At 38.6% G+C, this 15,955-nt stretch overlaps 1 protein-coding gene across 1 annotated transcript in view; it reads right to left on the minus strand.

Moving 5' to 3' along the window:
- Positions 1 to 8,161: 8,161 nt before the first annotated feature.
- Positions 8,162 to 15,955, minus strand: part of AK9 (adenylate kinase 9) — a gene marked incomplete at its 3' end in the record, with an annotated part of 120,560 nt that continues 112,766 nt past the window's right edge. Inside the window, exons 34-39 of the mRNA XM_079939416.1 lie at positions 12,920 to 13,116; positions 11,674 to 11,843; positions 11,341 to 11,439; positions 10,254 to 10,356; positions 8,775 to 8,889; positions 8,162 to 8,364 (exon numbers count right to left, since the gene is read on the minus strand). Coding sequence (XP_079795542.1) covers positions 8,162 to 8,364; positions 8,775 to 8,889; positions 10,254 to 10,356; positions 11,341 to 11,439; positions 11,674 to 11,843; positions 12,920 to 13,116 — 887 coding nt within the window. The remainder of the gene's footprint in view (positions 8,365 to 8,774; positions 8,890 to 10,253; positions 10,357 to 11,340; positions 11,440 to 11,673; positions 11,844 to 12,919; positions 13,117 to 15,955) is intronic.

Genomic DNA, 15,955 nt, shown 5'->3' on the forward strand with positions numbered 1-15,955 from the left:
AGCCTGAGTTGCAGTGTTGTTCCCTCCAATACACAGGAATACAGGAGATCTTTCCAAATGCAGATCACATCCAGAGACTGAAGTCACTGCCCTGCTTAGGATCCATTTCTGGGCTCCTTTTTCTGTTTCATTGATTTATTCATCTATTCTTTCCCCAAGACAATTACAGTAGCTTATACTCTTGTAGTCAGGTAGTGTTAGTCTTCTGACTTTGGGCTTCTCCTTCAATATTGTGCTGGCTATTCTGTGATTTTTTGCCTCTCCAAATAAACTTTAGAATCAATTTGTAGATATCCACAAGACAACTTACTGAGATTGTGATTGGGATTGCACTGAACATATAGATCAAGTTGGGAAGAACTAACATCTTGACAATATTGAATCTTCCTACTCAGAACATGGAATATCTCTCCATTTCTTTAGTTCTTTGATTTCATTCATCAGAGTTTTGTAGTTTTATTCATATAGATATTTTACATATTTTGTTAGATTTATACCTTAGTACTTATTTTATTTGGGTGCTAATATAAATGGTATTGTGTTTTTAATTTCAACTTCTACTTGTTCATTGCCAATATATATGAAAACAATTGATTTTTGTATATTAACCTAATATCCTGCTATCATGCTGTAATCACCTATTAATTCCAGGAGGTTTTGTTGTTGTTGTTGATTCTTTTGGATTTTCTATATAGTCATTGTCATCTATGAATAAAAAAAAAATTCCGGGCTTCCCTGGTGGCACAGTGGTTGAGAGTCCGCCTGCCAATGCAGGGGACACGGGTTCGTGCCCCGGTCCGGGAGGATCTCACATACCGCGGAGCGGCTGGGCCCGTGAGCCATGGCCGCTGAGCCTGTGCGTCCGGAGCCTGTGCTCCGCAACGGGAGAGGCCACAACAGTGAGAGGCCCGCGTACCACAAAAAAGAAAAAAAAAATTCCTCCTCCCCAATCAGTATACACTTTATCTTCTTTTCTTGTCTTACTGCATTAGCTAGGACTTCCAGTGTGATATTGAAAAAGAGTAGTGAGAGGGTACAACCTTGCCTTATTTCTGATCTAAGTGGGAAATCTAGTTTCTCACAATTAGGTATGATGTAAGCTGTGGATTTTTGTAAATGTTGTTTATCAAGTAAGGAAATTCTCTAGTGCTATTTCACCAAGAATTTTTATCATGAACGGGTGTTGGATTTTGTCAAATTCTTTTTCTGCATCTATTAATATGATCATGTGATTTTTCCTCTTCAACCTGTTAATATGATGGTCTACATTAATTGATATTTGACTGTTGAACCAGTCTTGCATATCTGGGATAAATTCCACTTGGTTGTGACGTATAATTCTTTTTATACTTGTTGGATTCAATTTGCTAATATTATTGTTGAGGATTTTTGCATCTATGTTCATGAGAGATATTGGTCCATAGTTTTCTTGTAATGTCTTTGTCAGGTTTTGGTATTAGGGTAACGTTGGCCTCATGGGATGAACTAGGAAGTATTCCCTCTGCTTCTGTCTTCTGAAAGGGACTATATAGAGAACTGACATAGTTTCTTCTTTAAACGTCTGGTGGAAATCACCAGTGAACCCATCTGAGCCTGATGCTTTCTATTTTGGAAGGTTATTATTTATTGATTAAGTTTCATTATCAATATAGGCCTATTCAGATTGTCTATTTCTATTTCGTATACCATAAAATTATCATAAGGAACAAGGGAAAAATGAAAACAATTTTGGAGGGAAAGTCCCTGGTGGTCCAGTGGTTAGGACTTGGTGCTTTCACTTTCGAGGGCCCAGGTTCAATCCCTGGTTAGGAAACTAAGATCCCACAAGCCACGCAATGCAGCCAAAAAAAAATTTGTTTCTTTGGACAAACAAAAACTGAAATCACTGACTGTCAACAAACCCTACTCTAGGAAGGAAAATAATGCTAGGAGGAAAGTCTGAGTTGTAAGATGGAATGGTGAAGACGAAAAATGAAAAATCTAAACAAACACTGATTATGAAAAGAAAATGCCTAATTTGGATCGCAAACAAGTAGACTTGATCTAAAATATTGAATAAAAATAGCATTTAAGATGGGAGCTGGTGATTGGTATTAAGTGTTTTAAGGATAGAGGTATTGATTGCCTTTAGAGTAAGTATTCATGTTAAGAATAGTGGTAACCACTCAATGGATCTAAATAGAATGCAGGCACTTCAAAACCCTTAGAGGAGAAAACAGAATTAAAAAGTCCTTAGTCAATACAAAAGAAGGAAGGAACAGATAAAAAAAGAATTGGAGAATATGTTGAAAAGTTAGGCAGGGCCCTTACAAGGCCTTTTATGCTGTATTAGTCAGAGTTATCCAGAGAAACAGAACCAATAGGATATATAGAGATTTAGATTTATTATAAGAAATTAGCTCATATGATTATGGAGGCTGGGAAGTCTTAAATCTGCAGTATAGGCCAGCAGGCTCAAGACCCAGAAGAGCTGATGGTGTAGATGAAGTCTGAAGGCATGCTGCTAGAAGATTCTCTTTTGCTTCGGGAGGCTGGTATTTTTGTTCTATGCACATCTTCAACTGATTACATAAGACCCACTGACATTATGGAGGGCAATCTGCTTACTCAGAGGTCATTGGTTTACATTTTAATCTCATCCAAAACACCCTCCAAATTGACACATAAAATTAACATATACCAAGAGTAAGGAATTTTGATTTTATTTTAACTGAGATAGGGGGCCATTGGAAGATTCTAAAATGGGACTGATGAACCTGATTTATGTATTTTAAGAGTATCCAGGTACTAGATGAAAAGTAGATCCTAGAGGGACATGAGTAGAGGTATAGACACTAGATGAAATCAGTGCAAAACATGAGAAAAGTCCAGACTCATGGTATATTTTGGAGGTAGTTCTCTTTGACAGGGCTTGTTGAGAGAGTGGATGTTGGAGTGAGGGAAAGAATGTGATCAAGGTTAATCCCTAGGTATGAGGCCAAATCAACTGAGTATACGGTATTACCATTAACTGATCTGGTGGAAAACTGGAGGAAGAAAAGTTGGGTGGATAACAAATATGGGGTGGACATATTGAATTTGAGATGTCAACTAGATAACCAAGTAAAGATACACAGTAGGCAATTATAGATAAGAGTCTGGAGTTCAGAGGTGAGAAAAGAATTTGAGATATTAATATTTGAGTTATCAGGGTATAGCCTATAAATTGTTATAAGTAAAATCACTTACAGATAAAGAGGGAGTTTTTCTCTTTCTCCACCAAATCCATTGTCCACCCTTGTCTCCATCTTTGGCCCTGGGAGGTTGCAAGGACTTCATCAGCAGAGCCCAGCACATACTGGCTTCTGGGTGGATTGAGTCAATGGAGAACTTGGCGCGAGTTTGAAGGAAGGAGAGGGCCATGATCAGCTGGCAATTGAAGGTTGGTGAAAGCTCTTTGCCATTACGAAGGGCATCAGAAAACATCTTTGTAGGCTATGATAGTTGACTGGTAACTGTAGCTGGAAGAAACTATAGTCCAAGGCTCATTATGACTGAAAGGGATTTGAAGGGAACAGAAAGGCAACTGACGATGTTCAATGCCAATGGGGCATTTTCTAGGGACTATAAAGCACTTTATAGGGATTTTATAGCACTAATGCAGTAGTGCTCCAGTTTCTAGGCTCCATATCTCCTGTACACAGGGGTGGTGTGTATCTGTTTATATTTTTATCTCTCACCCTAGTCTGGGAGAGTTCCTTGTAAATATGAACATGCCTGTATAGGCTAAGCAGTTTCAACATGCCTGGCTCACAGGTTTGGGGAATATATGTGTTCCTTAAGCCTTGGAATGACTTTCACCTCCTGGTTAGAATATCAATTTTGAAAGGTCCATTTAATTTAGATGTTACCCTTCTAAGTATTCTTCCCAGAACCACCCATAATTAAGGGACCTCAGGCTTTGCAGATATACCTCTACTCAGGCCTTCATTTGTAAAAGCAAAACAAAAAGACCAAAAAAGATAAAACAAAAAAAATCACCCACAGTGAGACTGAGGCATACCTATATAAAATATATCTCTCATTTTTTTCCCTGTTCTTGAACTCCTTCTCCTTCACCAATGAATTTATGAAAACTTTTAATAAATGCACTGAGAATAAAATGAAATATATAATAAAACTGAAAATGTTTTTGAAAAACCATAGTATTTATTACTTTGAGTTTTGAAGAATTTAAAACCACAGCTCACAACATATCCTGAAATTAATTCTTGGTGCCTTAAAGAATTAAATATAAACACACACACACACATACACACACACACACACACACACACACACACACACACACACACACACGAAGAAACAAAATAGAATATTTATTAAATCTCTGAAGATAGAAGAACTTCCAGAGCTTAGAAAAGTATTCAATATCATAAGAGGAGGATGAACAGCTCTTACTTTGATACCTAAAAAACAGGACTTATTTACTGTGTATATTACATAAAGAATTCATGCAAAACAATTTAAAAATACCCAGTGAGTAAGAGCAAAGGGCATGAAAAAATAATTCACAAAAGAAGAAATGCAACTGATGACCAACATATGTAATAATGTTCAATATCACTATTAATTCAAGTTAAAGTAAAAAGGTTCTGCTTTCCGCCCATTTATTCTTATGGGTCTCAATTCCTGTTACTAAGCCGCCTTCCAAATAGCAATTCACAGTGTTCCCAAGAGTGCCCAAGAGCACCACTTTCATCACTATCATTTAGCATCATCATCTTAGTTTTTTAAAATTCATATCCTTTCACCTTGTACTTTTGTTTCCCAGAATTTATATCAGGCTAATAATCCCAAATATGGTGAAGAAAGTTTCATTACAGCATTTTAAAATATAGTACAACCGTACATAGTCTAGCAATAGGAATGGTCAAATATAGTATATCCACTTGATGTATCTGAGTGTTAATTGGAAAGGAAGTGCAAAATCCTTTGCCTACTTTTCCGTATTTCACTGCCTGTAATTATATTACTTTTTGTCTTAGGGTCTGTCAAATGGGCACTACCTCTCCTTCCTGGGTGAAATTATGTGTTCTTTTAGTTGTAGTAAATATGACATCTAGACAAGCTATGTAAGAGGCACAGGCTGGTTGAGCACTTTCCCTGACCCTTGGATGGGCATTGCCTCAGCCTCTTCCTGAAGTGGTCGGGTGGCAGCCTTGAGCGTGGGGTGAGCAGCCTTGAGCCCCAGTGAGCACCGGGGGCTGGCCACTCACCCTCTTACTGCTTCACTCAGGGAAGACATTCAGGGTCCACCCAGTCAGAATATTCTTTCATCGTATTCAGGACACCAGTTGATGGATTATTTATAATAATATGCAAGCATAATTTCTAAACAAAAGATTTTAATAACAGGTTTTTAAATGATGCATGTTCTCCTTTCTCATTGGAGAAATGTCATTCTCCCTTCCTAGGGACACAGACCTCTTGACCTAACTTGCTAAAGAAAACACAACTTGCAACCATTACAGGTGGGGTGTGAATGCATGTAGGGGGTGGGGCTAGGGAGTCTTGGGTTCAACAGAAAAAATTTTCCTGTGTCTTCTGTAATATTTTTATATTCTAAAGTACACGCACATGCACACGCACACGCACATGCCTGCACGAGTGCCCAAAGGGCTCTGGCCAATGAAATGCCCTAGGAATACTGACACGGTTATGGTGGTTTCCGAGATGGACTTACAGTGTAGGAGGTGGTAAAGGAAGAGCAAGGCTCTGGAGTCAGTCTGATCAGGGTCTGAATCTGGATTCTACTACTTATGTGATCTTGGGTAAGAAACTCTTCTCGTGTGTATTAATACAATGTGTGAGAATTTAATAAGGTACTGTATGTAAAGCCAGTAGCACACAGCAAACAGCCTGGAATGGTAGCCCTGTCTGTGGTTATTCTAAATAGAGTCCTACATGTAATGAACTGTAATTTGCATGCGAGTGTTAGGGACCTGGAATGTCCAGAGCTATAAGCTGCTCTGGAAATTTGATTCCCCACTGCCTAACCAATGCTCCTACCTGCTACACTCTATTAAATAGATTTACTTGAAGGAAGACACTCTGTGGAGACAGGGATGAAAAGGGAGAATCACATGGCATTTGGTCCCTTGCTCAGCTCAGGGATTAAGTTTCTCCCTCCTTAGGAGAGAGGGAGCATTCATCCCACTTCTGTGCAGAACTCAGCAGCTCCAGAACAATGATGGATGAGCTGTGAGATTTCTCACTCCCTTGGGTTTGTACAGTTCTCAGAGTGAAGCCATATTATAGAACAAGGTCCCCAGAAGATGGCAGATATGCAGTGGGTGTGGACTTGCTCTGGAGCCTGTGTGATACTCCCTACCTCTCAAGAGATTCCTGGGGGTACTTTGCATGACTACTGCCCTTCATAAAGGTGAGGGAGCTGAAGCAATAAAGTTTGGGTTTAATTGCTAAAGGAAGCTTCGTATACCCATAGAAGAAAACACAATGGCTGAGGAGGCCTGTGGACACGTTAAGAACACTGTGGGAAGATGGTAAATTAGCAGTACTAAGAACTGTGAAGAGAAGAGTGAGTGGTGCCTTACGTTGCTGGTAAAACCTGGCAGCTACTGACAGCTCCCAGTCTCCTGAAAAAATAATGATTCATCTATGGGTATATCAGTAACTCTTCAAAGACTTTTGGGGTTTATCCTAACTTTGACAATAGGCTTCTAGTTTTTGTTTAAAACTTGTTTTATTATTAAATAGATCATATAAAAATATATAAAACAGGCTTCTAGTTTTTAATTAACGTTGTTGAAATTGTAGGTATCAGAGACAACATGTATGAATCTAAAGGGCATTACGCTAAGTGAAATAAGCCAGACAGAGAAAGACAAATACTGTATGGTATCATTTATATGTGGAATCTAAAAAAAAAAAAAAAAAAGGTCATACTCATAGAAGCAGAGAATGGAAGAGTGGTTGCTAAGGGTTGGGGGGAGGGGAGAAATAGGAGATATTGATCAAAGGGTACAAACTTTCAGGTATAAGATGAATAAATTCTGAGGATCTAATGTACAGCATGGTAACTGTGGTTAATAATATTGTCATGATACTTGAAATTTGCTAACAGTGATTCTTAAGCATTCTTACTACACAGACACACACACAAAGTAACGATGTGAGATGATAGATGCATTAATTAACTTGATTGTGGTAAATATTTCACAAGGTATACCTATATCAAAATCATCACGTGGTAAAGTTTAAATATGTATAATTTTATTTGTCAATTACACCTCAATAACGCTGGGAAGAAAGAGCTAAATCATTCATTTTAGAGTTTAAGAAACAAAGGCTCGTCGAAACTGAGATTTACCCAAGGTTAAATAAGATAATGGTTGTACCTTTCATTTTTTTACAGAGACAATCTTGCTATTTCACATGCTAGATTTCTTATAGTCCTGCTGAAAAACTGATAATCTTATTTTTAAAATCTCATTCAAATTCAATTTAGTAATTTTCCTCTAGCATATACTTCTTGATAATGTCATGTGAAAAGACTCCAGATTTCATCCTTCTCAAATATCCAGGCCATTTCTAACTACAGAATAATGTATCAAGTAAAGCAGCAGCCATTTAGTTACCTCAAAATCCATTTATTTTGTTGGGAAAATGATAAAGTGTCTTTAGGTTCATGAAGTTTACCAACAACTCCCTATGTTAAAAGTGTAACCAATATTTCTATTTTATTTATATCCATGTTAATTTTGTTTCTTGAAGCTTTCTAACATTTACTGCATAAATGACTACATTTAACAGAGACTGACTTTTCTGCTGAAAATATTAAAAAGGAAAATGAACAGTAGATTCATTAAGTAAAATAAGTTACCTAAATATTCTAAATGGAATTCTAAATGGAATAACTTTTGTTAAAACCTCAAAGTTCAGGCCAAGAGCAATAAACTTTACAAGTATATGAAAACTTAGGCTTACAGAAGAGCACTCCTTCCTGGCTGGCAGAGGTCTGAATTCATCTGAAGTCTCGCAGCCGTGTTGTATCACTCAGGAGGGAAAAGTACGTCAGGGAGGGCCAGATTTTCAATCTATTTGCTTTTTATCCCTTTCAGGTAACTCTTAAGATTCTGGGTGCAGTTACCCAAGCATTCTATCCATTGACTGGGTCTATATTTCTAAGAGAGAGAAAGGTCTGTAATTTATGATCGAAGTCAATGGGTCTAAACTGAGGTTCCTTGTATTTTCTGGTCATCTTGGCACCCAGGTATGTAATGAGTTCACATCTCTCCACAAACTGCTCCATCTTCTTCTTATATTTTTTTCTTGTGTACTCAGAACCTTTGGGATTAAAGGCTGTAGAAAATTTCACAGGACTGTGAATGTTTTTTGTTAGGTTAGTGAACCATTATATTAAAGAGAAGGAGAACTTCGTGTGTGATTGAGTTGCACAGCTATGGCCAAGAAGATATCCAAATCCCAAATAAGATTGGGGGATTATTCTATTTTAGATCATAATTGTCTCTATTCACCTTCCTATATGGAATGGATTATTGAGTGCTGATTAGGTTACTCGTAGCCCCTGCTTTAAAAACTAGAAACTCAGTTTTGATATTTTTGCTAAAATATTTGCTACCAACACCGCACACACCCCATGCAAGTGACCAACCCAACTCAACAATCCTATTTATTACATTATACTACAATTAATATTAAATTAGTTCTGAGTAGCATATCATTTCTAGCAAAAAAAAAAAAAGACATACCTTTTAGATGAAATGCTATATAGAGTAGCGCAGATCTCTGTACACTTAAGAAGGGGAATTTGGGCTTTAAGCATCCTGCTGCATTCATGGCTTTAATTAGAGCAGTTGCGATACCCTGCAGGTAGGGAACGGATTATGTGTATATTTGAGTTTGTTTTATTTTCTTGTGGCAAATAGATAAAGAGGTTAGTTATTCTTTGCCTCAGATAGCCTCCTGGGGTTGAGGATGGAGCTTACAAAGATAGTTAAATGAACTCTTAGCCAGCAGGACAGAAACACAAAATACATTTGATTAGGAAAAATAAAAACTACAAAGTGGCTTAGCGCCAGCTAGGTGATGGATACGTGGATTTCATTACACAGTTCTATTTTTATATGTTTGGCATTTTCCATAACAAAAAGTTAAAAAAGAAAGGAGGGGACACTGGGCTTTGAGTTGTCTTGGCCCATCTCTGCTTCCATTGCTCAGAACTGGCCAGCTTGCCTCCCACCCTCAGGACCCTGGGCCACCTGACCAGGAATTCCAGAGACCACAGTTATCACTGCAGTCGAGATTCTGGAGCCCCAAGCAGGAAAAGAAGAGAACACCCTTTTCTGGGTGAGTGTCATCTTGCCTTTTGATATTAAACTAGATTGAAAACTAACCATCTAGGGAAGCTGAAAAAAAGCAAAGTTAGGATTAGGAATTTGTAAGAAAGGTATGAAATTGTGCCGTAGGCAACTGTTTTATAGAAAATTTTTTTTAAAAACCCTTTAAAATAGTGTTTGGCTACTGATAAATTTGACTATATTCAGAAAGAGGTATATTTAGAGAAATAAGATGTGATTGAGTAGATAGCTTCATCCAGATTTTGAGCAAAATATGTGTTTGGTGGTTCAGTTGTGGTGACACCTCAACTCAACTCTTTTGACCAGGGGAAAAAAAACCTCTTAGAGACTGAATTTACACATTTCAAATTAAGAAAAAGTTTTACAGACACTGAAATTCAAAATAAGAAACAAACTACAAGTCAGATGTAAATAATTATCTTACTCTTTTTTCACTGTAGTGCAGGTATTTGGGAATTAGCTATGGAAACAGGGGCTTTTCTCACATTTTATTTTCATAACCACTCAAAACCAAAATAGGTTGAAAGTGGATTTGCAGGGCTTCCCTGGTGGCGCAGTGGTTGAGAGTCCACCTGCCGATGCAGGGGACACGGGTTCGTGCCCCGGTCCGGGAAGATTCCACATGCCGCGGAGCAGCTGGGCCCGTGAGCCATGGCCGCTGAGCCTGCGCGTCCGGAGCCTGTGCTCCGCAACGGGAGAGGCCACAACAGTGAGAGGCCCGCGTACCACACACACAAAAAAAGTGGATTTGCAGCTTAAAATCAGGAAACTCTGCCTTGAATTTCATTGTTACCAAAATAAAAATTATTGTTAAAGAAGAGATTGCTGTAGTCTTCTAAAATCTATACATAGAAACTCATGTAAGTGAACCTGTTCGAGATATCCAGGCAAAGGCAGACTAGTGAGATACATCGGTTCCTTTAACGGGGGAAGTTTGTAAGGAAGCTTCTGATCCCAGTATTTCAGTGGTGACCTAAGAACACAAAATCCATTAGACAGATGCCCACAGATGTGCTCATTGTGTGTACACAGGAAGGTGGACACACAAGAGACAGCTGAAAGATAATATTCATTGCCTGTTTTTCTCCGGTGGAGAAAATGATACAAGTGGGAAGACTGGGGCTCCTAGAAATTCATGACGGCCAGCTTCGCCTGGGTCCCTAGCCCTGCTCAGCTCTCCTCAGTGTTCTTATTTTTCACAGCAACTATATAAAGCTTCCTTTATTGCCCTCACATTTCTAACCCTCCCAGTAACCCCCACATGGGGGCCAGGCTATCCAAGGAGAAGCATCAGAATGAAACTTCCTCAACTCCTCACCACAAGCAGAGCCACACATAGGCTCCTTTCTCCACGCTGGAGCTTACCTCCCAGGTAAGATCAGTCTCCACACATTCTTTGCATCCCTGTTCCACCCTCTCTCCAGAAATCTTAAATAGCAATTTCTCTCTCTCTCCCACCTTTGGCATTTCCTTCTTTATTGGATCCTTCCCAGGCACCTGCATTTTAACATGCTCGTACCTTTCCCATTGAAGAAAAAAGAAAATCCTTTTTTCACTCCTTCACTCCTTCAGTCCTATATCCTTTCCAGCAATTAACGCCTTTTCTCTTTTTACTGTTAAATTTCTTCAAACATTGATCTTCACTAGAGGTCACAAACTACTGCACAAATTCTATCTGCAGATGTGATTTGATCCACATTGTAATTTTTAAAAAACAGAATCAGTCACAAAAGTTTACAAATCAGATAAATGTAAGAAGAAATTTGGTTTCCAGCTTCTTGTGAAAAACAGAAATGTGTGGCAGTAGGTAAGTAACTGCTGCCCCTTCGGCTATGTGTATGTATATATGCACGTGTGTGTGTGTGTGTGTGTGTGCACTCACATATATATCTATCCCAGCATGATGCAGTTAACATAGATATTCAGTAAATGTTTGTGACTTAGTGAATGGTCTCACCTCAAAAATTTCTCAAGTTTTTCTCTACTCTCACAGACATATATACGATCACGATATTCTAAAGCATAGTGAATGCTACCAGGTACTAGGGCTTCGTATCTGAAAGACAAAGGAACAAACAAAAACAACTCTGTATTGTATAATTAATATGCAGTACTGTATAAATAAAGTGTCAAAATATTTTATTTTTCTATCTTTGCCACTCAAGGAAGAAATAGAACATTTTCCAGTTAAGCAATAGTGACCTTTTGATCAAAATGTTAAGACTGTTATATGGACCACTTATTCCGAGTAGAGCTGTCATCCTGTACTTGCACGAGGGCAAGGACTTGCCTTTGTTTGCCATCCTGATAGGTCACTGGACAGTAGCCCTGGAGCTCGGCACACTTAGGGAACCGGCTCTTCAGCTCCGACAGTGTCAGCCTTTTGGGCATCATGTCGGCAGACGGGAGAGGATGAGGTGCTAATGGAGGCACGTATAATTCGGGGTTCTCCAAAAATCTCTATAAGAAAAGATTACAGCAACGTGACCGCTTGAGACAGGAATACTATGCCAATGAGAATCCACTGAGGCTCTCTTGCTACTGTCCCCATTTTCAGTAGCAATGTTCGTCCTTCAAACCATCTGAGAGCTGCTTTCTGCGCTACTATAGCTCCTTCCCTGACTGCAAGTGCCTTATAGTAATACTTGCAAGTGATTTCATGTAAGGTCTCTCCTACTTTCACTCACTCACTCACTCACTCACTCACTCATCTACTTATACAGAAAACATTTGTTGAGCTCTTACTATGTCCCAGGCACTGGAGTGCATAGTCTTCCTGTCCTACAGTATAACTAACTAGGTGGGTGCCCTTTGGCAGGTGAATTAGCTTCTCCAGCTTCAGTTATCACTCTAAAATGAAGGGAGCAGACCAGGTACATGACCTCTAATGTCATTTCCAGTTTTAAAATTCTGTGATTATCATTTAAATAAGCAGGAAGAAATAAATGTCTTTTTCTTAAAGTGATAAAAAATTCAAATTCTTCAGAGGAAAATAAAATGTTCAGAGGCACCTGATTAGTTTTCAACTACAACCTTTTTATATCACCAAATTATGGTCATTATAATATCAGAACAAGTCTGTATTCTGTTGCATTAAATAGCAATATATGGTACACAGGAAATTAAAGTGATAGAAAAAAGTTGAAAGCACAGGAGACATACGTTGGTCTTACTTCATTTCTACTGACTCTTGACTTCCCTTCTGCACCCTTTGAATGGAATCCCCACCCAGATGCTCAGCATCCCCTTCACAGGCGGGCTCACCCTTGGGTCTCCCTACCTGTTAAGCTGACCCAGGTGGAGGGTCCATCACTGACCCTGAACTTCTGCTTTGTGCCAAAATATGTCTTGGGATGCAGTCTTAGGACTGGACTCTGAGCTGCCTCATTGAATCCAGGGTCACAGTTTCCAAAATTGGGTCTCCTGGTCCCCAATTCCTGGGTGTTCCCAGCTGTGCCCACCCCTTCCTGTTTGGTGAATTCTGAGACCGGTATTTTCTTTCCCTGGTAAATATTTGGAGTTAGGAACAAACTTACATTCAACTTCTCCTGAGAACTCATTTTATAATAGTGCCCTCTGAACTCTGCTGCAAATTCCAAGGAATCAGTTAAAGAGCAATCAACTAATTCATGTGATTCTGCCAGGCTGACAGGGCAGAACTGTCCAAATTCGCCCAGGCGAGAAATCAGTTCTTCAGGTGAGATACATAACTTGTCAATGCAGGCGGCTTTTCCTGTTATTAACAGATTAACTATTATTTTTTTTTCAGAGAAAACACAATCATTTTCAAAATGAAAATAATTTCAATTATGCTAGTACTATACAAAGGAGTACACATTGTAAAATTCCACAGAGTAAAAAGTAAAAACTTCTCTTCACACCTCCATCCTCTCAATCCAACATCCCTTCTGAGAGGTAATCACTGTTGAGTTTGTATCTTTTTCAGATTTTTTTATACATTTGCATATACACATATATATATTTTTTGCATATAAGATGCTTGTGCCACTATACTGTAAACATTATTCTGCAACTTGCTTTTATCAGTTAGTCATGGCCTTTGACACCTTTCCATATCAGTTTATATGATTTACCTAATTCCTTTTAATTTATGCACAGTATTCCACTGTATAAATGTACATATAGTTTACTCAACCAATTATCTGTTGATAAATGTTTTGGTTGTTTTTAATTCTTAGCTATTATAAACTATCTATATGTTATAAACAATATATATGTATATACACACACATATATGTACATGTATATATACATAGCCACTTACACACACACATCAATTTGCTACATATTTAAATTTTTTCTATGGGATAGATTTCAGGAAGTGAAAACAGTTTGTTGACATGACGTTACTGACACAAACCTCTCCCTGTGCCCTGACGGCTCCCAAGACAGGGGAAGAAACATTTTCCCAAAAGTAACTAGGTTTACCCTAACAACTCTATTTAAAAAAAAAAAAAAGCCCCCAAATTCATTCAATGGACAAGTTTAAGAGTTTTCTCTCTAGTATTCCACTAGAATGGGGACTCCAAAACAATATGAGATGTTACAGAAAATAAAATTACTTTTTTATACATCTTAATTATAATGAGTAAATTTTGATCCCAATAAATTTTGTTAATGGTCCTTTTCACCAGTGAAAAGTTTCATTTTTTTTTATTATGCCAAGGAAGGTCTTACACTAACACTAAAATTATGAAGAATAAATCATGGATTAATTTGTTATGTGACAGTGTAAACATAAAAGTAATCCTTAGGATTGGAGTGATGTGTCTATAAGCCAAAGAATGCAGAGGATCGCTGGCAACACTGGAAGCTAAGAGAAAGAAATGAAACAGATACTCCCCTTGAGCCTTCAGAGTGAGGACAGCCCTGCCAATGCCTTGATTTGGGGCCTCTGGCCTCCAGAACTGTGAGAGAATACATTTCTGTTGTTTAAGTCACCCAGTGTGTGGTAATTTGCTACAGAAGCCTTGGGAAACTAAAACAGGTACATGAGACTATGGTTTCTGTCCTGTTGGCATTCTTTCTTGCCTTATCTTGTTCACTTGGTATAGCAAGCTGCCATGTTGGAAAGGTCCATATGGCAAGGAACTGAAGGTGGCCCCTGGCCAAACAGCTGGCAAGAAACTGAGGCCCTCAGTCCAACAGCCTTCAAGGAACGAAATCTTGTCAACAATACATGAATGGGTATGATAGTGGATTCTTTCCCATTAGGGCCCTCAGGTGAGATCTTAATCCTGGCCCACACCTTGACTGTAGCCTTGTGAGAGACCCTGAAGCAGAGGACCCAGTCAAGCTGTGCCTGGATTCCTGCCCCACAGAAACTGTGAGTGACTGTGTGTGTGTGTTGTTTTAAGCTGCTAAGTTTCAGAATAATTTGTTATGAAGCAATAGACAAACAAATCCACTATTCCATCCATTGTTTATGATACAAACGAAAAGGCTAAGAAGCCCCAACCATCCTTTCCTAAAAAGAATATTACACTATAATACTACATTGGTGTAATATTATTATAAGTATTATAACGCACAGTAATATGGTATAATAATAGTGTTGTTAAAGTATATAGTATTATATAGTGCTATAATATTATACTGTATGGTACTATATAGTTTTACACTTGTATGTTGCTCTTTAGCTCAGATGTGCTGACCTCACCAATCCTGACAGGTTTAGTGACAGGGTAATTTAGACTCAAATCACTTTAATTCCTAAAAGACACTCAAGTATCTCTTTTTCTGATTCTTGGGATAGTCTTGATGACATGTGGCAATGTCTATATATCCTTTTCTGGAATGAGGCAGAATGAGGAGGAATCTCTTTAGTTTTCTAGCCCTGACCTTGCTCCACCTCATTAGTGAGAATAAACTGGCCCCCTGACAGGGGAGGGTTATTTGAATAACATACAAAGCGAGTGGAGAATATAAAAAAAAAAAAAATCAAAGCTAAATTCAAACAATCAGGTATAGATTATCAGGTAGATGCTAAAGCAGGAAAGCAAGAGGGCAGCTTCAATTAGATTAAACTACTCAAGGCAGAGGCAAGTATATCTGGAATAATGTAGTGGATACTGTGGTGCCCCATCCGCACCCCTCTCTTCAGGGCTGATGCACCCACCCCCCAGCTGCTGGAAATATCTGTGCTAACGGATCACAGCTGCACTGGGAATGGCCCCTCTGTTACAGGTTACACCCCCTCCTGGAGTGACCTTTGGTCAATGACAAGCCAATGGGAGGATATAAAGCCTGGCCTCTCCCCTCAGTGTGGGAAATTTTGAAGGTCCATCCTAGCTCTAGTGCTTCCCTATAGCATCCAGGGAGGCTTCTGTTTCCACCACACTGCGGGTTAGTTTCTCCCTCTGCTCGGTTCTACTAGCCTCACTTCCCCACAGGTGTATCTCCTAATTAGAGTTGACATAAAATACAGGATGCCCATTTAAGTTTGCATTTCAGATAAACAACAAACAGTTTTTAGTATAAATATGTCCCATACATTTGGTAAATAATTAGACTAAAAAATTACTTGTCATTTATCTGAAATTTAAATTTAA

The sequence above is a fragment of the Stenella coeruleoalba genome (genome assembly GCF_951394435.1).
Source record: "Stenella coeruleoalba genome assembly, chromosome: 12".
In the NCBI taxonomy this organism is placed as follows: Eukaryota; Metazoa; Chordata; class Mammalia; order Artiodactyla; family Delphinidae; genus Stenella; species Stenella coeruleoalba.